At 39.7% G+C, this 23,201-nt stretch overlaps 2 protein-coding genes across 6 annotated transcripts in view; both read left to right on the forward strand.

The window, feature by feature from the left end:
* The window catches only part of CRYZ (crystallin zeta), a 29,645-nt gene extending 19,348 nt beyond the window's left edge, over nucleotides 1-10,297 (forward strand). For all 5 annotated transcript variants that reach the window (XM_055585471.1, XM_055585469.1, XM_055585473.1 and 2 more), the window contains 4 exons: nucleotides 4,654-4,803; nucleotides 8,343-8,444; nucleotides 8,547-8,642; nucleotides 9,056-10,297. In XM_055585471.1, the coding sequence (XP_055441446.1) occupies nucleotides 4,654-4,803; nucleotides 8,343-8,444; nucleotides 8,547-8,642; nucleotides 9,056-9,220 (513 nt within the window). In that variant the 3' untranslated portion in view covers nucleotides 9,221-10,297. The remainder of the gene's footprint in view (nucleotides 1-4,653; nucleotides 4,804-8,342; nucleotides 8,445-8,546; nucleotides 8,643-9,055) is intronic.
* A 7,650-nt stretch (nucleotides 10,298-17,947) lies between these two features.
* Nucleotides 17,948-18,628, forward strand: LOC129656190 (uncharacterized; the record flags this gene model as incomplete). Its single annotated transcript, XM_055586923.1, has 1 exon — nucleotides 17,948-18,628. A coding segment is annotated over exon 1 (681 nt), but the record flags the coding sequence as incomplete, so codon positions are not given.
* Nucleotides 18,629-23,201: the final 4,573 nt, after the last annotated feature.

Consider the following 23,201-nt stretch of genomic DNA (forward strand, 5'->3'; position numbering starts at 1 on the left):
TGAGAAAATATGACACATACCCTTGTCAAAAACTCCCGTTGTTTAGCCTCACTGAAGAGGCAGTTTGGGGGTTAAATTAAATTTAGCCCTAAATAAATAAATTTAATGCTAACTAAGGACAGAATCTGTCCAACATGCATTTATTTAAATTGCCTTGGCTTTCACAGAGCTAACCTTGTGATCTGTATCAAAAAGAGAGATTTCAGTAGGAAGGGGAGAGACGAGTTTATAGGAAATCTCTTTTTATTCCCTTTACCCTCTTGTAAAAAGCCAGGTCGCTTCATCATGATTTTTTTTTTAAAGCCAAATCCAGACTGTTCTCCGTGCTGGCTGAGTTTGTTAAATCCTTGGCTGGCAGGGATAGGCTGGCGACCTGGTGTGTGAAGCGCTTCTGATCCTCTCTGCCCATCAGGGGGAAACAGTGCTGAGTTTTGTCTTGCTTCTATTTGTACTTTCTGTCCTCATTTAAATCAAATTCCTTTGGGATTATGTTGTGTATTTAAAACGGTGTAGAATTTGTGAACACAGCCAACATCCTGATATGTTGGTGGGGAGTGCCCTGTTTTATTGTCAGCAAAATAAATAGAAGAAAAAATAGTTGACACATAATGGTATATAATCTATTGAATAAATATTGTTAGTATAATTGTTGACAAGAATAGAATAAACAACTCTTTAAAATAGCTCTTGAGTGCCCCTTTGAAGTAGTTAGATCATAAGGAGATAATATTTACATTATCTCTAAGGTTAAATTGTGGTTTTATTAGAGGCCCCCCCTTTTTTAATTGAAAAATTAAAGTAGCAAAATTCAGCCATGCTAACTCCATGGTGTTATTGGTATTTCGTGGAACTGAATGTCTCTCACACTCAGAGTGAGTTCCCTGTGTTTGTTTTGGTTAAATCAAACAAATCCTCAGCATAACCCAGCTGGGTTCAGGCTCCTCACTCCCATATGCCATACAGTCTTTAAGGTCTTATTTCAGGCTTGGGAGTTTGTGATTCTGTTACAATTTTAATTAGTTTCCATCATCTTTTTCATCTCAGTTCTCTTCTATCTTGCCCAGTCCATAATGACTGTATCTTCCTTTAAATCAGTGGTTTTCAATAAGGAGTAATTTCATGCCATCTCTTCTCCCACTTGGGGACATTTGGTGGTGTCTGGGGACATTTTTGGTTGTCACAACTGGATGAAAGGGTCTGGCATCCAGTGGACAGAAACTAGGCATGCTCCTTCTAAGCACCCTTCACTGCACAGCATAGTCCCCACAGCAAAGAATTACCTGGCCCAATAGTGCCAAGCGTGAGAAAGCTGATTCTAAATGTATGGGCTGACCCTTATCTGTACCATTCATTTGGCATGGGATCAAACATGTTTCCTAGTATTATAATTTAAATGATTGCTTTTATCTATATTCCTAAAATAGTTTTATTTCTCCTTTATGCTAAGCACATTTATCTAGTGCTCTAGTGATCTCATGCAATCCTGTGGCTTTAAGTACTGTCTATAAACTGATGATTCTCAGATGTATGTGTCCAATTCTGAACTCTTTGCAAGTCCATTATCATATTCAACTAATGATTGAGCATCTACAGTTGGGTGAACTCAGTGTGTTCAAAGTGAATTCTTGATGCTGTCACAGACTTGATCCTCTCTCATCTTCCTCATCCAAGTCAATCTACCCAGTTATTCCGGCCTGAGACCGAGGAGACATTCTTGATTTTTCTCTATTCCCCACCTCCCACCTCCAGTCTTTGATGAAGTCCTGATCTTCCTGCTCCCATGTCCCCCTACCTTCTTTTTGCCGCCCATATAATTAGAATGTTCTATTAAAAGCCCAATTCAGATCATATCCCTCTCCTGCTTAAACTCTCCAGTAGTTCTGCATGGCTCTTAAATATAATCCAAAGTCTTTACCTCCAAGGCCTTGTGTGCCTTGGCCTTTCTGTGCCTCTCTGGCCTCATCTTTTGCTCCTTTCACATGTCCCGTCCTTAAGCCTCTTGACCCTCTTTCTGATGTTTGAATGCCCCAAGCTCATTCCCACTTCAGCAGGATAGCCGTGACCATTCAGCCTACAGCACTCTCCAGCAGGCGTCCCAGACCTGTCCCAGATGGTGCTTGTCCCTCTCTCCATTCAGGTCTCTTCAGAATGCCTTTCCTGATGACCTAATTGGCCTGGTTCTCTCTCTCTTTATAACCCAATATGCTATTTTTTTCAAGTATTTTTCATTCTCTGAATTTACTTTATTCGTTTATTTCTTCATGTGTTTATTATCTCCCCCTTCCTAAGAACATACGTTCATGTGTGAAGAACCACATCTTGCACGTCAGTTCAGTCAATTCACTTGCATCCGACTCTGCGACCCCATGGACTGCAGCACGCCAGGCTTCCCTGTCCATCACCAACTCCAGAGTTTACTCAAACTCATGTCCATTGAGTCTGTGATGCCATCCAACAATCTCATCTTCTGTCATTCCCTTCTCCTCCTGCCTTCAATCTTTCCCAGCATCAGGGTCTTTTCTAATGAGTCAGTTCTTCACATCAGGTGGCCAAAGTATTGGAGCTTCAGTTTCAGCATCAGTCCTTCCAATGAATATTCAAGACTGATTTCCTTTAGGATTGACTGCTTTGATCTTGCAGTCCAAGGGACTCTCAAGAGTTTTCTCCAACACCAGAGTTCAAAAGCATCATTCATCGGTGCTCAGCTTTCTTTATGGTCCAACTCTCGCTTTCATACATGACTACTGAGAAACCATAGCTTTGACTAGATGGACCTTTGTTGGCAAAGTAATGTCTCTGCTTTTTAATATGCTGTCTAGGTTGGTCATAGGTTTTCTTCCAAGGAGCAAGTATCTTTTAATTTCATGGCTTCAGTCACCATCTGCAGTGATTTTAGAACCCAAAAAGATAAAGTCTGTAACTGTTTCCATTGTTTCCTCATCTATTTGCCATGAAGTAATGGGACCAGATGCGGTGAACTTAGTTTTCTGAATGTTGAGTTTTAAGCCAACTTTTTCACCCTCCTCTTTCACTTTCATCAAGATGCCCTGTAGTTCTTTGCTTTCATAAGGGTGGTATCATCTGTGTATCTGAGGTTATTGATATTTCTTCTGGCAATCTTGATACCAATTTGTGCGTCATCCAGCCTGGCATTTCACATGATGTACTCTGCAGATAAGTTAAATAAGCAGGGTGACAATATACAGCCTTGACATACTCCTTTCCCTATTTGGAACTGGTCTGGTGTTCCGTGTCCGATTCTAACTGTTGCTTCTTGACCTGCATACAGATTTCTCAAGAGGCAGGTCAGGTGGTCTGATATTCCCATCTCTTTAAGAATTTTCCACAGTTTGTTGTGATCTACACAGTAAAGGCTTTGGTGTAATCAATAAAGCAGATATTTTTCTGGTATTCTCTTGCTTTTTTGATGATCCAGCAGATGTTGGCAATTTGATCTCTGGTTCCTCTGCCTTCTAAATCCAGCTTGAACATATGGAAGTTCTTGGTTCATGTACTGTTGAAGCCTGGCTTGGAGAATTTTGAGCATTACTTTGCTAGCATGTGAGGTGCGTGCAGTTGTGCAGTAGTTTGAACATTCTTTGGCATTGCCTTTCTTAAGGATTGGATTGAAAACTCACCTTTTCCAGTCCTGTGGCCACTGCTGAGTTTTCCAAATTTGCTGGCATATTGAGTGCAGCACTTTCACAGCATCATCTTTTAGGATTTGAAATAGCTCAACTGGAATTCCATCACCTCCATTAGCTTTGTAGTGATGCTTCCTAAGGCCCACTTGACTTCACATTCCAAGATGTCTGAGTGATCATGCCATCATGGTTATCTGGATCATGAAGATCCTTTTTGTATGGTTCTTCTGTGTATTCTCGCCACCTCTTCTTAATATCTTCTGCTTCTGTTAGGTCCATACCATTTCTGTCATTTATTGTGCCCATCTTTGCATGAAATGTTCCCTTGGTATCATTAATTTTCTTGAAGAGATCTCTGGTCTTTCACATTCTGTTGTTTTCCTCTATTTCTTTGCATTGATCGCTGAGGAAGACTTTCTTATCTCTGCTTGCTATTCTTTGGAACTCTGCCTTCAAAAAGGTATATCTTTCCTTTTCTCCTTTGCCTTTCACTTCTCTTCTTTTCACAATTATTTGTAAGGCCTCCTCAGACAACCATTTTGCATTTTTGAATTTCTTTTTCTTGGGGACGATCTTGATCGCTGCCTCCTGTAAAATGTCACGAACCTCCATCCATAGTTCTTCAGGCACTCCGTCTATCATATGTCTTGCACGTAGTAAATAATAAATATTTATCATTTATTCATGAATATAAATTTGCCCATGTACATACCTATCTCTTCTACATAAGTGGTAGATGACTTACTGTTGTTATGTAGTATTTTATGTGTACTGTTAAAGTATGAAGTCACTGAGCATATTTTGACCATCTTTAAACCCTATATCTTCTGCACAAAGCAGATGCTAAGTGAACATTTTGCAATGTTTCTTATTTCTTTGTTTAGACCCTTAACATTTATTAGCAATACTCTAGAACCTAGAAGAACCTTATTTTAATTGTACGTATTTAATAAATGTTTGCAGAGATGCAAAGTTCCTAAAACTACTGGGCTGTATTTTGTTTTTTAAGGTTGGAATAGCAGCATGCCAAATTGCGAGAGCTTACGGCTTAAAGGTTTTGGGCACAGCTAGTACTGAGGAAGGACAAAAGATTGTTTTGGAAAATGGAGCCCACAAAGTGTTTAATCACAAAGAAGCTAACTATATTGATAAAATTAAGGTAAAATTGTTCTATAATTTTATAAAACTAACATTTTGTTTCATGTTCTTTAGTAAGTTTTTTTTTATCAACTACTCCCTTAAAGTTGTTTGTTTTGCCTATGTGTTTTAAAGCTTTAATTAATTTAAAAGTAGAGATGTCTACTTTTTGAACCTTCACTATCATTTCTGTCTTGTTTATTTTTACTAAATAAAATATAGCCTCTCTAGAGTCTTATAGTTATAAAAATCAGTACTCTTTAATGCAAATCACATTTTAAGTAAAGCCACAGCTTTGTATTTGCAGCTGTGAGGCATTTTTTAAACGTGTATTTTTATATATTGTGAAATGATCACCACAGTAAATTTAGTTAACATCTGTCCCCATACATAGTTATAAAATTTTGTTTCTTGTGATGAGAACTTTTAAGATCTATTCTCTTAGCAACTTTCAAACATGTAATAACAGTATTCCTAACTGTAGTCACTGTCCATTACATCCTCATGATTTATTTATTTTACAACTGGAAATTTGTGCCTTTTGACCCCACCTTTATCCATTTCACCCATGCCGCACCCCTTGCCCCACCTCTGGCATCAAAAAGGTATTCTTAATATAACTTCTATTGGTGTAAATTTTCCATAGAAAGTTGAATTATCCATGGATTACAAACTGGATCTGTCTGGCCTAGGGAATTAAGTTTCTTTGTTTATTGGATGTTTTTGGAGGAGAAACCACTACCTCATCAAAAATAGTGAGGCAGAATTTAGTTGCTGTTACATCTATTCCATTGCTGCAGTGGAATTCAAGCAGGTTCTGGAGTTCTCCATCTTTGCCATAGTAACAATTTACTAAACACTGATTACTTTGCTGATCCTCAAACTACTTGCTCATGTTGAGAAAGAATTAGGATATCCCAGGTAGTAATTACAGTGTAAACAAGGTCATTACAAACTGAGAAAAAAATGAATGTGAGTTTGTTTATTACCTCTAATCATCTTGCCAAAAAACTGAATAAAGGCTGTCCTTTGTATATGTTGAGGAATACAAAATTGATTGAGCATGCACTCCTGATATCATTATCAAAGATGAAAATTGGCCAGTTATTTTAAGAATAGGTTTTTGTTTTGCAATATAATTCTAAGACCACGAGACCTTATAGCTTCTATCTCTTATACTGTTTCCTTCTGCTTAAGTCTCTCTTTCTCCAAAAACATTCTCTTAACCTTTTCTCCTCCCCTTCCCTCCTTTACCACACCTTTCTTGAAAAAGTAGGGAGTACTTAAACTTCTCTTACTTCCTTACCTCCCACTGCAATTTTGCTTCCACCCCAGGGCTTTCCAGGTGGCCCTAGTGGTAAAGAACATGCCTGACAGTGTAGGAGATGTAAGAGATGCAGGTTCGATCCCTGGGTCGGGAAGATACCCTCAAGAAGTGCAACCCATCCCAATATTCTTGCCTGGAGAATCCCATGGATGGAGGAGCCTGGTGGGCTACAGTCCATGGGGTCGCAAAGAGTCGAACACTACTGAAGTGACTTAGCCTGCATGCACACACCAGCTACTCACCTGGCTTGTCAGGGGCACTGATAATTCCATCACCAGTCAGCTGCTCTTGGCTCAATTCTCATTGTACTTGACCCTGACCACACCTCCTGGAAGCTGGCTCTCTTCTCACTTCTCTAACTTCACTTTTAGTCTCCCTCCTCTTCATTTCACTTGGTCTTCCATAGGTCTTTCCTCTTGGTCTCTCACTTTCTCTGGTGCTGCACCTTCATCCTGATCCATCTCATACATGTCCTTAGGCTGCTGGTTTCCAGCACTGTCTCTGGCCTGTTTCATTCCTTCACACCATCAGCCTGCTAGACATGGCCATTCATCTGGTCCCTCAGGATAGACACCCACATTTCATTTCCTGTTCCTGTTTAATCACCTTTCTCCCTCCTGCACATCAAATTGGTCACGTTATCTATCAGTTTCATCTCTGACATGCCTTTCATATATGTCTCTGTTTCTTTCCCCGTCACTGTTGTAGCTTCATTTAGTCCTCATCTTTGCCAGTCTTGACTCTTACTCACAGCTGAGCTAATGCCCCCTTCTGTCTCCTCTACTGTCTCCAGAGTTATTTGGTTCTCTGTCTCAAAGACAGAAAAAGAAAAACATCCTCAGAAATAAACGAGAGCTCCACGAGAATAGGAATTTCTGTTTTCTTGTTCCCTGCTGTACTTCCAGTGCCTAAAACAGTGCCTGGCACAAGAATTAACTAATGAACATCTGTGCCACAAAGTCCAAATCTTTTAATGTGGCATTTGATGTATTTTCGTAGTCTGAACCAATGTGTAGTCTCTTATCTCCTACCTCTCCGCTCCCACCCCCGCCCCCATCTCCTTCACAAATGCATACTCCAGCTCTGCTGGGCCACTTTCCAGTTCCAGCTTTTACTCTCCATCCCTACGTCTTTGCTATTCTGTTTCTTTTGTCCAGACTGACTGCCTTATGTCTAGCTTCTCCTTGCCCCTTATTCCTTCTGTTCTACTTAAGAATTCCTACTTATCCCTCAGGGCCGAGGTCGTCATCTCTGTGGAATTATCTCTGACCTTTACAGGTGATCAGAATTGTAACTTTTCCCCCCCTCTAAAACCTATGGTTTGTTTCCCTGGTGGCTCAGGTGGTAAAGCATCTGTCTGCAGTGCAGGAGACTCGGGTTGGATCCCTGAGTTGGGAAGATCCCCTGGAGAAGGAAATGGCACCCCACTCCAGTACTCTTGCCTGGAAAATCCCATGGATGGAGGAACCTGGTAGGCTACAGTCCATGGGGTCGCAAAGAGTCAAACACGACTTCACTTTCACTTTCAATGCAGTACTTAGCCCATCACATCACACCTTTAATTGTAGTGTTTTCCATTTTCCTCTTTATTTTGGGTTCTCTATGTCCATCTTGACATTCATAATACCTCACACAGTGCTGGGCATAGGTGTTCATTTTTTTCTTAAAATGAAAATGTATAGCTTAGCTTATTTAAGAGCTGGTTTTAGATGTTGGGAATTGACATCAGAAAGCCCAAAAGAAAAGGGGTAGTGTGCCAAGCTGATTGTAGACCACTGAGAACACAACTAAGTGCACACACACACAGAATACTGCAATACCAGAAAGTCAGTATTTTTTTTCTTTTGTTGTCTGTTTTTTAATAAAAATGGGAGCACCAATGCAGTTTTTGATTTTTGATTTGTTGCTTCTTCCTCTATTAAAATACATTTTGAAGACAGAAAATTTTCACCTAAGGAAGAAGTACTTTATAATCAAGTTGAGTCTAAACACATGAAAATTTTGGACAAATTTTATTTCATTATAGCAATTTATTTAATACAGATCTGTCATTTTAGATGTGGCTGGTACCTTGGAATTACAGCATCACTGTATAATTAAATTATCTTAAAATTGGCATTATTACTCTTTAAAATATAGCATTTTGTGTCATTTGAAATATATTTCTGTAATATATGGCACTATGATAATCTTTTTTTTTCCTAATCTACTCTGCATTCTTTTATATTATATAGAAATCTGTTGGTGAAAAAGGAGTTGATGTGATTATTGAAATGTTAGCTAACGTAAATCTTAGTAATGATTTGAATCTTTTGTCACACGGAGGACGAGTAATAGTAAGTATTTCATTTTTTTTTTTTATCACTTTGCAGTGTTTTCGTAATTTAACACTATTTTGCAGTAATCTTTAACTGTAGACATGTTGTTTTTCATACTAGGTTGTTGGCAGCAGAGGCACTATTGAAATAAACCCACGGGACATCATGACAAAGGAATCTAGCATAAAAGGAGTTACTCTCTTTTCATCCACCAAGGTAGAAAAGTGATTCTGATACATTGTTGTAATTTGCCTAGTCAGGCAGACTGGAAATTTAAGTCGATGTTAAGGTTAGTCATCTAGGTGGGTTAAGGATTAATCCCTGGAAGATAACTAGGGTGACTATAATTTATTTTCCAAGCCAGGGCACTTATGAAGGAGAGAGGAGATACTGTTGGTAATTACTAATTACTCCACAACAATAGGTATTTTGTAAACTGAGACCGCCACAGACAAATTGCAGTGTTGATTAACCTATAGGAAACTACTTTTTTATAGTTCTGGACAAGTTGACAAAAGCCACACATTTATGAGAAAACTCTTACTGCTTTCTTAGACTCTGAAAAATGTTAATGCTTCTGAAAATTGTCATGTGTTCCTCTACTGAAAAAGATGTTTTCTTTCCCTCAGGAGGAATTTCAGCAGTTTGCAGCAGCCCTTCAAGCTGGAATGGAAATTGGTTGGTTGAAACCAGTAATCGGTCCCCAGTATTTACTGGAGAAGGCTACCCAAGCTCATGAAAATATCATTCATAGCAGTGGGGCTACTGGAAAAATGATTCTTCTCTTAAACTGATCAGTCCTTCCATTGATTTCCTGTGTAATTAGAGGTTTCATATTTCAGTTTTATGTACACTGTGTTTGCTCTACGTAGCATTCATTTGATTCAGTGAGTTCCTTAACATTTAAAAAAAAGGTTTGTTTTTAGTGATCATAAGCATTGGAGTACTGTTTATTTTATAGCTGGCAACTTTCTTTATGCCTTCTACTTCTCATCAAGGAATCATTGTAATAGGAAATAGGATGTTAGCAGTCACTTGGCATTGGAGGACATTACAGAAATTCCTAACCGATACTAATCATTAATCCCATACCTTTGACTAAAACATACTAATTCAAAATAGGACTGCTTGATTTCCAAGCCTGCTGCTGCTGCTAAGTTGCTTTAGTTGTGTCCGACTCTGTGCGACCCCACAGACGGAAGCCCACCAGGCTCCACCGTCCCTGGGATTCTCCAGGCCAGAGCACTGGAGTGGGTTGCCATTTCCTTCTCCAATGCATGAAAGTGAAAAGTGAAAGGGAAGTCGCTCAGCCGTGTCCAACTCTTAGCGACTCCATGGACTACAGCCTACCAGGCTCCTCCATCCATGGGATTTTCCAGGCAAGAGTACTGGAGAGGGGTGTCATTGCCTTCTCCATTTCCAAGCCTATTTCTCCTTATAAAGGTTCTTTAATCTCTGATTAGCCCAGAACTATATTGGACTCTGATGATTCTCTGGAGTAAATGAGACCCCTTTCCCAAACTAATCTCATCTAGATCTACAAGTCTCTCAAAAAGGCAAGATAAACAGTGTCCAGAGAAATTTGTTATTTTCCCAATATTCCCAATATTTTATGATGTTCACTAGGTTAATGAGCCACATATTCTGTGAGAACAGCAGCTTTCTTTCTGCTATAATGATACTGGGTGCATAGGTTCCAAATAGATATGTTTTGATTGATTCAACTTCAAAGTAAATTTAGAATTATCTATTTGTGTGATTGGGATCATATATTGTTATTTAAATTAATAATCAAATTAGATGCATTAAGAATGATCTGCTTTTGTTATTATAACATGGTAATTACAATAAATTCTAGAAGCAATTAAAAATGGTGGTTTTCTAGTTTATTTTACATGTAGTACTTGCCTTATATCAGTTTTACATAGCACCAAACTAAGGTTACTTCCTAACAGTGTTCTGTGTTGGAAGTCTTTATCTAAACTAAATAAAAGGATAATTACCTGGAAATCTTGCCATCAATAATACATATGTTAGTCACTCAGTCATGTCCAGCTCTTTGCAACCCCATGGACTTAGCCCACCAGGATCCTCTCCATGGGATTTCCTAGGCATTAATATTGGAGTGGGTTGCCATTTACTTCTTCAGGGGATCATCCTGACTAGGAATCAAACCCAGGTCTCCTGCATTCTGCATTGGTGGTGGATTCTTTACCAGCTGAGCCACTAGAGAAGCCATTAACATTATGTCTCAGGAAATGAGGTTTGATTGTTATTTTTGTTCTTGTTTTTCTTCATGTGAACACAGCCTCCTGTCTGTTGTTGTATGGTTGATTCTCTTGACCTGATTTGTTCTGTTGAATAACAATTGCTAGTTTGAACAGGGAATCCTGCTTTCATAGTAAACAGAAAGCACTGCTAACTTTTATAATTCAGGGCCGTCATTGGCTTCTGGCTCATGTGCCATGCGAAAGTGTTTTTACTATTTGTATTTTCCAAGTTTATTTGTTATTTCTTTTACAGGTTAGTCTTGTAGAGTAAAATAACATTTGAAAAAGTTGTTTAAAAAGCAATGTTATGAATCTAGAGACTAGCATTTTATATACATTTCAAAATGGAAGATTTCTTCCCATTCAAAAAGATAAAGGAATAATTATTTTGTAAAAGTCAGCTTAATCTGTTTTCACATTTGCCTCATCTATTGAATAAGCTAAAGCATACTGCTAACTTAACACTGCACAATTCATTAATACAGTTCAGTTTATTTCAAAGAAAAAACTAGCCAAATTTTATGCATTAACTACCATATTTGTGATTATATAGCATCAGAGAAGGCAATGGCACCCCACTCCAGTACTCTTGCCTGGAAAATCCCATGGACGGAAGAGCTTGGTGGGCTGCAGTCCATGGGGTCGCTAAGAGTCGGACATGACTGAGCGACTTCACTTTCACTTTTCACTTTCATGCATTGGAGAAGGAAATGGCAACCCACTCCAGTGTTCTTGCTGGGAGAATCCCAGGGATGGGGGAGCCTGGTGGGTTGTCGTCTATGGGGTTGCACAGAGTCAGACATGACTGAAGCGACTTAGCAGCAGCATTGGACATATTTCCTGTACACATCTCCTTGTCATTCTAGTTCTGTCCTTGTCTGAGTTTTCAGCAAACTATTTTCACAGCACTATTGCTGCTGGTAGTCCCAGGGCTACTACCCCAGTCACCAGTGCTGTCCCTGATACAAAGTAGAGAATAACTTGTAGAATCAACAAGCATTATTTCATGTTTTAACCATCTGAATTTCTGTCCATTTGCTTTGACCTTAGAATAGTATTTGCTTAGAATCATATAATATGTGGTTAAAATATCAAACAGATCAGCCACCCTGAGCCTAAGAAGGTGAACTGTCATGCCAGTGGTCACATGATTAGTAGGGTAAACCTGAGCTGACATTATGTTGGTGGACTGAAATTAAACTCATTTAATTTCCAGGCCTTTGGCATTCCTGGCTTGTAACCCTGGCTACAACACGTGTTGGGCTGCCTGGTTTCCGGCCTCATTTTGCCCAAGATTGTTAGTTCTGACCCTGTTAATCATCTTTGCCTCAGTTGTCACTTACCTTCTGATTCAAGTCTTTTATGAAGGGATTATTCTATTATTTCAAAACATTGAATACATTGAATTTAGAAGGCACTGTGCTGGGATTTGAGGATACAAAGGTATATAAGACATAGTCCGCATTCTTGAGCTTAGAATGGAGTAGAGATGAGAGCTGGGTAAAACACATGGAGTAAAATGTGTGTGTGTGTATATATAGATAGATAGATAGATTTATTTTAAGGAATTTTCTCATACAATTATGGGGCCTGATGAGTTTCTGTATTGAAGTACTAAGGCAGAATTATTTTTCTGGGAAACCTCAATTTTTGTTCTATGGCTTTCAACTGAGTGCATGAGGCCTACCTGCATCATGGAGGGCAATCTACGTAAAACAATCTACTTAAAACATGACACGTTGACACAAAACTGACCATCACAAAAGGTGACCTAGGGACAAAAATGAGGGACACCTAGTGTAGCTTGAGGTTGCCAGCTAAACACTTAATATTTCAGTGCATTTGTTCGCTCCTGCTATCCAAAGTAGCTTTGGCCAGAGAAGTACAAAATAACTTGTATGCTTCAGAAAAGGGAAGAAAAATCAGGTAGCATTTTATAATGTCCTTAGCTCAGCTTTACAGAGGCAAGAAATCCTATGTGTGCCAAGGGGCCTCCACAATTCACAATGTAAAAGCTTTATTTCTGCACAAGATAACTCAAGAACAGCAGGTCACTTTGACCTGGCTCTTTCAGCCTCTTCAACCATGTCTCACAGACAGGAAAACACCTCAGCTCAATCCTTAGTTCTTTTTCCAATGCTACCTTTTCCTTTGGTCCAGTGATTTTTTAAAAAATGTCATTTAAAACTGTCAGAGGACAATTTTGCTAATCCATAGGGCTTAGGAATAGCTTGTATTATGGGAGCTTCCTCCAGCCAAGGAAGGAGTCTAGGAAATGTATCATAGAAAGAAATCTAAATCCACTTTGGACCGTGTCAATGATCGATAGGTGTTGATGGGGACAGTCCATGTATGTTCTTTAAGAGGGAGTCTAACACTGATCCCAACTGATTGCCTGATATAGATGCTCATTAAACATGTGTTAAATGTGGCGATGGGCTTTCCAGGTGGCTCAATAGGAAACAATGCACCTGCCCGTGCAGGAGACATGGGTTCAGCCCTTGGGTTGGGAAGACCCCCTTGAGAAAGGAATGGCAACCCACTCCAGTATTCTTGCCTGGAAAATTCCATGGACAGAGGGGCTTGGCAGGCTACAGTCTATGGCATCACAGAAGAGTTGGGCATGACTGAGTGACTGAGCACAAAGCGCGTAAGTAAATGTGGCCACAGATTAGCAGTCTTGATTTTATCTTTTCCCAGCTTCATGTAAAGGTATCCATAAAGAGACAACAGTACTAATAACTAAAGAGGAAACCCCGTGCCAAAGTCCACTGGGAGTATATACTAACTCCAGTGTCAGTCATTTGACATATTGACCCAAATTACGTGCAGAGTAGGTAAAAAGAAAAAGCCTCCACTCAGTCACTACCTCTAATGCAGGCCACCTAGAGTATCAAACCTTATTACACAGAAAGTATCTGAGCCAGCTAGAGACATATGCCCAGGCCTCAGCATTCCTCATCTCCTTTTTATAGACTACAGGATTAAATTTTTGGTACAACTTCAGGTTCAAGGGAAGGGTGACTTGGCACTCTTGGATATACAGTCACTCCAGAGAAAGCCTTGTAAATGGGAGGAGAGTGGCAGACTCAGATTGTAGCAAATGCTGGAGACTACACAGCAGTCACACAACAGACATTTGTCTTTGACTTTAGAAAAGCCAGACTAAGAGCTGTCAATTGGAGGAAAAAGGCACAAACAAAACATGAGAGTTAAAGTTAAGTTTTGGGGGCAGAATGAGGACTATAGCCCAGGAGACAGTGTCTCAAATAGCTCTGAGAAACTGCTCCAAAGAGGTAGAGGAGATGGTCAGTATATATGTGATTTTGGTGAAGGGGAATTACATGCAATCAAGCACATATGTTTCGCAGCATATTGCTGCTAGTTTTGTGAAGGTCACTGCTAGTCATGATGAGCAGACGTTACCATAAATTGGGCTCATAAAGTCTTCTGAAAATATCTAATTATCTGAAACCTGTTCTGCCAGGTTTTCCAAGAGTACAAAGTTCCTCATTGCTGATCTTCACGTGAACTTTCACCCCAGGGGGTGTTGAAAGACAGCAGCTGCAGCAGCTCATAATTTGATCCTTGTAGAGGTAGATGGCAAGTGCCAATTTGTAGGTGACAGAGCAGAAGACATTCATGTCTTACTTGAGCAAGTAGTTAAGAGGCCACCTTACTCCAGGTATAGATCTGAGAAGAACAGCTCCTTCATGAGCAGGGAGGAGAGCCAGGGCACATGAAGCCCTCTGGTAGGGTTAAGAGAATGGGTTATGGAGGCAGAAGACCTGGCTTTAAATCCTGGCTCTACTATTGACTAGTTGTAGAGTCCTGGGCAAGTTACCGAGTGATCTGAAGTCTCGTTTTCCTTACATGTAATATGGTAGTAACATCTACCTCAGAGAGTTTGTACAAGTTAAACAAGATAATGTCTGCTGCTAAGTTGCTTCAGTCGTGTCCAACTCTGTGCGACCCCATAGATGGCAGGCCACCAGGCTCCCCCATCCCTGGGATTCTCCAGGCAAGAATACTGGAGTGGGTTGCCATTTCCTTCTCCAATGCATGAAAGTGAAAAGTCAAAGTGAAGTCGCTCAGTCATGTTCGACTCTTAGAGACCTCATGGACTGCAGCCTACCAGGCTCCTCCATCCATGGGATTGTCCAGGTGAGAGTACTGGAGTGGGGTGCCATTGCCTTCTCCGAAGATAATATCTACAAAGTACTTATTAACACTCTGTCCTGCGGTTCAGTTCAGTTCAGTTCAGTTGCTCAGTCATGTCCAACTCTTTGCGACCCATGAACTGCAGCACGCCAGGCCTCCCTGTCCATCACCAACTCCTGGAGTCCACCCAAACCCATGTCCATTGAGTCAGTGTTGCCATCCAGCCATCTCATCCTCTGTTGTCTCCTTCTCCTCCTGCCCTCAATCTTTCCCAGCATCAGGGTGTTTTCAAATGAGTCAGCTCTTCACATCAGGTGGCCAAAGTATTGGAGTTTCAGCTTCAACATTAGTCCTTCCAATCAACACCCAGGACTGATCTCCGTTAGGATGGACTGGTTGGATCTCCTTGCAGTCCAAGGGACTCTCAAGAGTCTTCTCCAACACCACAGTTTAAAAGCATCAATTCTTCGGCGCTCAGCCATCTTTATAGTCCAACTCACATTCATAGATGACTACCGGCAAAACCATAGCCTTGACTAGACAGACCTTTTTGGACAAAGTAATGTCTCTGCTTTTGAATATGCTGTCTAGGTTGGTCATAACTTTCCTTCCAAGGAGTAAGCGTCTTTTAATTTCACGGCTGCAATCACCATCTGCAGTGATTTTAGAACCCCCAAAAATAAAGTCAGCCACTGTTTCCACTGTTTCCCCATCTGTGTCCCATGAAATGATGGGACCAGATATCATGATCTTCGTTTTCTCAATGTTGAGCTTTAAGCCAACTTTTTCACTCTCCACTTTCAGTTTCATCAAGAGGCTTTTTAGTTCCTCTTCACTTTCTGCCATAAGGGTGGTGTCATCTGCATATCTGAGGTGATTGATATTTCTCCCGGCAATCTTGATTCCAGCTTGTGTTTCTTCCAGTCCAGCGTTTCTCATGATGTACTCTGCATAGAAGTTAAATAAACAGGGTGACAGTATATAGCCTTGACATACTCCTTTTCCTATTTGGAACCAGTCTGTTGTTCCACGTCCAGTTCTAACTGTTGCTTCCTGACCTGCATACAGGTTTTTCAAGAGGCAGGTCAGGTGGTCTTGTATTCCCATCTCCTTCAGAATTTTCCACAGTTTATTGTGATCCACACAGTCAAAGGTTTTGGCATAGTCAATAAAGCAGAAATAGATGTTTTTCTGGAACTCTCTTGCTTTTTCCATGATCCAGTGGATGTTGGCAATTTGATCTCAGGTTCCTCTGCCTTTTCTAAAACCAGCTTGAACATCTGGAAGTTCACAATTCACGTATTGCTGAAGCCTGGCTTGGAGAATTTTGAGCATTACTTTACTAGCGTGTGAGATGAGTACAATTGTGCGGTGGTTTGAACGTTCTTTGGCATTGCCTTTCTTTGGAATTGGAATGAAAACTGACTTTTTTCAGTCCTGCAGAAAATGTCTAAATAATCATCCTTTCATTTTTATTAACCATAAAAAATAAGTTGAGAAAAAGGAGGAATGAAGATGGAATGTCCTGAAAGACACCAAAAAATAAAAGGAAACCTAAATACAAATTCCCATAGGAGGTACAAGTCAGCATTACTGACTACAGTAAACTTCATTGGTCATATGGGTAAATTTTATCCCTCTTCAAAAATGTAAAGAAAAGCGATGAGAAAACAAGTAAGAGCCAACAAAAAACAAATACAAATCCAACCTATGTTTTTGGCTGCGCCAAGTCTTCCTGCCTTGCGTGGGCTTTCTCTAGTAGCGGTGCACAGGCTTCTCCTTGTGGTGGCTTCTCTTATTGTGGAGCACAGGTTCTAGATGCACAGGCTTTAGCAGTTGCAGTGCGTGGGCCCTGCAACTTGTGGTTTATGGGCTTAGTTGCTCTGTGGCATGGGGAATCTTTCCAGACCAGGATTAAACCCATGCCTTCTGCGTTGGCAGGTAGATTCTTGTCCACTGTACCACCAGGAAAGTCCTAAATGCATCCTTTGAATTACAAGTGTGCTCCCTCCAAAGAGCCCAGGGGGAAAAATAGTAATTAAGGAAATCTTTACTGAGCCAACCAAACGAGCTAAGTTTATTCACTGATAGTATATATTTTGTCTATGCAAGATCAATGGAAAGTATGAGTAATAAGCATATCATTTAAATTTTTAAAATTTTATGTAATCAGATACTTGAAGAGAGTGTGCAGAAGAATCACTATTTACAGTTCTGTTATTTAAAACCTGGACAATGCAAGAGAACAAACAAAAACTATTAATGAGTTCAGAAAAGTAGTTAATTGCATAAGAAATATACAAAATTAATATATATAAATTAATAAAAGTCAGTTGATCAGTTAGAAAATATAATGGGAAAAGACTTTATTCACAATGGCAGTACAACCATTACTAATTCAAAGACAGTGAAATATAACTAACCAAATCTAAAAGAAACATATAGGATCTTAAAAAACAACTATAAAACTTTCCTGGGAGACATAGAAGAACACTCAAAGATTTCTAGTTCAGATTTATGTAAAGATTTTCCTTCCCCTCATACTCTACAAAGTAATTCATACTAAAATCTCAATAGGACTTTTTAGGAACCAAAATCAGATTGATTATATTCTTTGCAGCCAAAGATGGAGAAGCTCTATACAGTCAGCAAAAACAAGACCAGGAGCTGACTATGGCTCAGATCATGAACTCCTTATTGGCAAATTCAGACTTAAATTGAAGAAAGTAGGGAAAAACCACTAGACCATACAGGTATGACGTAAATCAAATCGCTTATGATTATACAGTGGAAGTGAGAAATAGATTTAAGGGCCTAGATCTGATAGATAGAGTGCCTGATGAACTATGGAATGAGGTTCGTGACATTGTACAGGAGACAGGGATCAAGACCATCCCCATAGAAAAGAAATGCAAAAAAGCAAAATGGCTGTCTGGGGAGGCCTTACAAATAGCTGTGAAAAGAAGAGAAGCGAAAAGCAAAGGAGAAAAAGAAAGATACAAACATATGAATGCAGAGTTCCAAAGAATAGCAAGAAGAGATAAGAAAGCCTTCAGGGATCAATGCAAAGAAACAGAGGAAAACAACAGAATGGGAAAGACTAGAGATCTCTTCAAGAAAATTAGAGATACCAAGGGAACATTTCATGCAAAGATGGGCTCGATAAAGGACAGAAATGGTATGGACCTAACAGAAGCAGAAGATATTAAGAAGAGATGGCAAGAATACACAGAAGAACTGTACAAGAAAGATCTTCATGACCCAGATAATCATGATGGTGTGATCACTGACCTAGAGCCAGACATCCTGGAATGTGAAGTCAAGTGGGCCTTAGAAAGCATCACTATGAACAAAGCTACTGGAGGTGATGGAATTCCAGTTAAGCTATTCCAAATCTTGAAAGATGATGCTGTGAAAGTGCTGCACTCAGTATGCCAGCAAATGTGGAAAACTCAGCAGTGGCCACAGGACTGGAAAAGGTCAGTTTTCATTCCAATCCCAAAGAAAGGCAATGCCAAAGAATGCTCAAACTACTGCACAATTGCACTCACCTCACACGCTAGTAAAGTAATGCTCAAAATTCTCCAAGCCAGGCTTCAGCAATATGTGAACCGTGAACTTCCTGATGTTCAAGCTGGTTTTCGAAAAGGCAGAGGAACCAGAGATCAAATTGCCAACATCCACTGGATCATCGAAAAACCAAGAGAGTTCCAGAAAAACATCTATTTCTGCTTTATTGACTATGCCAAAGCCTTTGACTGTGTGGATCACAATAAACTGTGGAAAATTCTGAAAGAGATGGGAATACCAGACCACCTGATCTGCCTCTTGAGAGATCTGTATGCAGGTCAGGAAGCAACAGTTAGAACTGGACATGGAACAACAGACTGGTTCCAAATAGGAAAAGGAGTATGTCAAGGCTGTATATTGTCACCCTGCTTATTTAACTTCTATGCAGAGTACATCATGAGAAACGCTGGACTGGAAGAAACACAAGCTGGAATCAAGATTGCCGGGAGAATTATCAATCACCTCAGATATGCAGATGACACCACCCTTATGGCAGAAAGTGAAGAGGAACTAAAAAACCTCTTGATGAAAGTGGAGAGTGAAAAAGTTGGCTTAAATCTCAACATTCAAGAAACAAAGATCATGACATCTGGTCCCATCACTTCATGGGAGATAGATGGGGAAACAGTGGAAACAGTGTCAGACTTTATTTTTTGGGGCTCCAAAATCACTGCAGATGGTGACTGCAGCCATGAAATTAAAAGATGCTTACTCCTTGGAAGGAAAGTTATGACCAACCTAGACAGCATATTCAAAAGCAGAGACATTACTTTGCCAACAAAGGTTCATCTAGTCAAGGCTATGGTTTTTCCTGTGGTCATGTATGGATGTGACAGTTGGACTGTGAAGAAGGCTGAGTGCCAAAGAATTGATGCTTTGAACTGTGGTGTTGGAGAAGACTCTTGAGAGTCCCTTGGACTGCAAGGAGATCCAACCAGTCCATTCTGAAGGAGATCAGCCCTGGGATTTCTTTGGAAGGAATGATGCTAAAGCTGAAACTCCAGTACTTTGGCCACCTGATGTGAAGAGTTGACTCATTGGAAAAGACTCTGATGCTGGGAGGGATTGGGGGCAGGAGGAGAAGAGGATAACAGAGGATGAGATGGCTGGATGGCATCACTGACTCGATGGACATGAGTCTGAGTGAACTCTGGGAGTTGGTGATGGACAGGGAGGCCTGGCGTGCTGTGATTCATGGGGTCTCAGGGAGTCGGGCACGACTGAGCAACTGAACTGAACTGAGGAACCTGAAAAAATGTTTATGAAGTTCTTTGTGTGTGTGTCTGTGTGTGTCTGTGTGTATGTCTATGGGAAGAAAAAAAAAAAAAAGTGGGCAACTAAGCAGAAATCTTCAGAGAAAAAGAGTTAGAAAAAGTCTCACAAGACATGAAATTTTCCCCCAAATTAGAGTTACTAAAGTAGAGACATATTAATCCAAGAATAGCAATAGAGCAGTGGAACAAACAGTCTAGAAATGTTTCTCACTTTCGCAGGTGATAAAAATAGCTTTTCAGAGGGGAAAAGTTACTTAGAGAACTGGGTACCCATTTGGAGAAAAACGACTACAATCTGACTTCACATATAGTATCAAAAGACTTTTAGATGGTTAGAACGTTTAAAATGTGATAAATGAAATTATATAAAACAAAAATGTGATAGACTATTTTTACAATCTTTAGAGGTGAAAATTTCTTCCTACTATTATTCAAAAGCTTAGATTATAAAAGAAAGAGCAAATTAGGAGAAGTGAAAAAAGAACTTCAATAACAGATATGGATTAGTAGTGTTCAAGACATAGTATTAAGAATATTAAGTTTAAAGGATAGAGAAGATGCATATTATAATTCCACTTCTATATTGTTATCTGTGTTTACTTAAAGCATTGCAAGTGATGGGTGCGTGCTCAGTCATGTCTGACTCTGTGCAACCCTATGGACCGTAGACTGCCAGGCTCCTCTGTTTACAGGATTTTCCAGGCAAAAATACTGGAATGGGTTGCCATTTCTTCCTGCAGGGGATCTTTCTGACCCAGGGATCAAACCCACATCTCCTGACTGCAGGCAGATTCTTTACTGCTGAATCATCAGGAAGACCATTGCAAGAGATATCTGGTAGTTATTTTTTAAAATGTTTTATCTTAGTGATGGGGTTATAAATATTTTTCCCCAACACGTTTATTTTTCTGACATTTTCAAGTATTTTTTAACAAAATGTTATTTCTGACAAATCAGTAGCTAAATTCTATTTAAGAGAAGTATATTCTAAAATAAAGATCTAAAGAGTTTAATATCAAAATAAATAACTTATTACATCTCAGTCATATATTTATTTTGACTCTTCTATAACTGTATGTCTGCACATTCAGAATTAGTTCTTACCTGTGTTGATAACTTATGATTTATTCTTATGACTTGCTCCATAGAAAATTATAGTGTATTTGTATTAAATTTGTCCTAAGTGGATCATAATGATTTATTTATTTTATTCTTGTTTTTTGAAATAATACATTGTCCTCTGAAAATATTCCATTTTCTTTTAAAAAAGATTCTTTTGGTGATAAGAACTACCTGATCTTGAGGAAACTTTGTGTTTACATTCCCAGTAATGAACTCTCAGACTTCACTCATGGTTAATATAAAACCCAAGATGAACTTGGGTTCATCAATTTGTTTTGGATGTTTATTTTGATTGCAGCATCACATTTGAAATCCAACTGAAAGCCTCACTTCTAATCAAAGCAGTTTTAGTAGGTGTGACAAATGTGTTTTAACAAAATTGTACCCTTGCATTATTCGGTGAGCTATTATTTTCTTAGGAATTAACACTGTAATTCTATTTCACAGTTTATCCATGTCATTTGAGTTTTTACATGTCTTGCAGTTGCTTTCATCCTGGAGTAGGTTCTGAGTTTATTAGCTGGTTTCACACATTCTTGTTTATAGATCTATCACTAACTTCTAAGTGCATCTCAGATTATGTTCCTTTTATGTCTATCAAACTACATTTCCACATAAATGAAAACTTTTAAGATGCTGGAATTCTTTGCCTTTTTACCATCAGCCTGCTGGTTAACCAAATGAAGAATACTGTTTTCCAGAGTGTTATTCCACCCAATGGTAGGCAATTTATCTGAAATTTTTTTCTCAATGAAGAAAACACTAACCCTATTCACACTTAAAAATTTATGTGCAGCCTGCTTCCCTGGTGGCTCAGAGGTTAAAGCGTCTGCCTGCAATGTGGGAGACCTGGGTTCGATCCCTGGGTCGGGAAGATCCCCTGGAGAAGGAAATGGCAACCCACTCCAGTATTCTTGCCTGGAGAATGGATGGAGGAGCCTGGTGGGCTACAGTCCATGGGGTCGCAAAAAGTTGGACACGACTCAGCGACTTAACTTCTTTTTTGTTTTGTCTTTATCTCCTGCTTCACTGGAAGTGATAACATCCCTTATTAAGAATAATTTCTCTGTCTTTTCTCTAAATCCCATTGCTCTGGCCTCTTCATGAACTTCAGTCTATCAGTTAGCCCCTCAATCTTGTACCTTCATTATCTCTTTTAAAATACAAACACCTCAATTTCTTTCCCATCTGGTCTTCCAGAACATCATTCTCCTGGTACCCCTGGACCCTTCTCAGTTTTCTAACAAACATTGCTTCTTTCATTCACCTCTTAACTGTGAATGTGCTTCACTGTGTTTGACTCTTTCCTGTATATGTTGCCCTTGACTGGCACCCCTTTTTCTCTATGCATTCCCTTATCCTGAACCCAGGCATTGGTATCACCTTTGAGCTAATGGCTCTCCAACTTTTATCTCCAACCTTCTCTAAGGCCCATATGGACTTCCCCACTGGAAAGCACTTGGATGTTCTGTGAACCTCTCCAAATCAGTATGTCAAGAACTGAATTCTTCCCAGTCACAAACCTGTTCCTCTTCTTGTATTTCCTATCTCAGTGCATGAATATAATTTTGAACCTGAGAACCAAGTCCAGCAATCATTCTCTCTTCTTCCCTCTCCTATGTCCCCAGTCCTGCATCCGGTTGGTCACCAAGTTGAATGGATTCTATTTTGTACCTACAGAATCTGACTCACTGCCCATGCCTTGGTTGGAACCCTTGGTGCTTCCTGCTTGGAATTCTATCCTGGTGTTCTCACTGGCTGCTCGACTGTTACTCTTGTCCTACTTTAAATCCATTGGCTACACACTGCCAGAATGTTCTCTGTTTAATGTCTGATTAAAATAGCTTAATGCATTTTAGGGAGAACCATGAGCTCCACAGCTTTGCACAAAGGGCCCTGCCTTTGCAGCTTCAGCCTTCACTACATGGGGTCTTAATCAACACATTGTTCCTTTAGACAATACACCATACTCATATCTCTGCTCTGACACCCTTCTCAGAGTTTAAACTGAGTTGTTTGTCATGTAATCATAAAAAAATATTTTACGTGACTAAGACTAACGAATGTAGAGGAAAAAAAAGGCATTTGTCCTTTCCTCCTCCTTGAGAATTCCAGATTATATAACAACAATGTGTCCTGCTTGAGGACAGTTTCTCCTTCCAGAAAACCTTCTGGCTAATCCTGTTATCTTAAAATGTAAATTACGGGAGTGGGTCTAGTAAGATCTTTACAACCTTGAGACATTCTTTTGATTTATTGTAATAACTAACTAAAAAACGTATATCACTTCCTTGCTAACACCAGCGAGAGGGGCGCTCTCCATCCCCCTTCTGATGTCTGTGTCAGAAGCTTTCTCTGTCCCTTTTTTCACTTCAATA

This window comes from Bubalus kerabau, chromosome 6 (genome assembly GCF_029407905.1).
Source record: "Bubalus kerabau isolate K-KA32 ecotype Philippines breed swamp buffalo chromosome 6, PCC_UOA_SB_1v2, whole genome shotgun sequence".
In the NCBI taxonomy this organism is placed as follows: domain Eukaryota; kingdom Metazoa; phylum Chordata; class Mammalia; order Artiodactyla; family Bovidae; genus Bubalus; species Bubalus kerabau.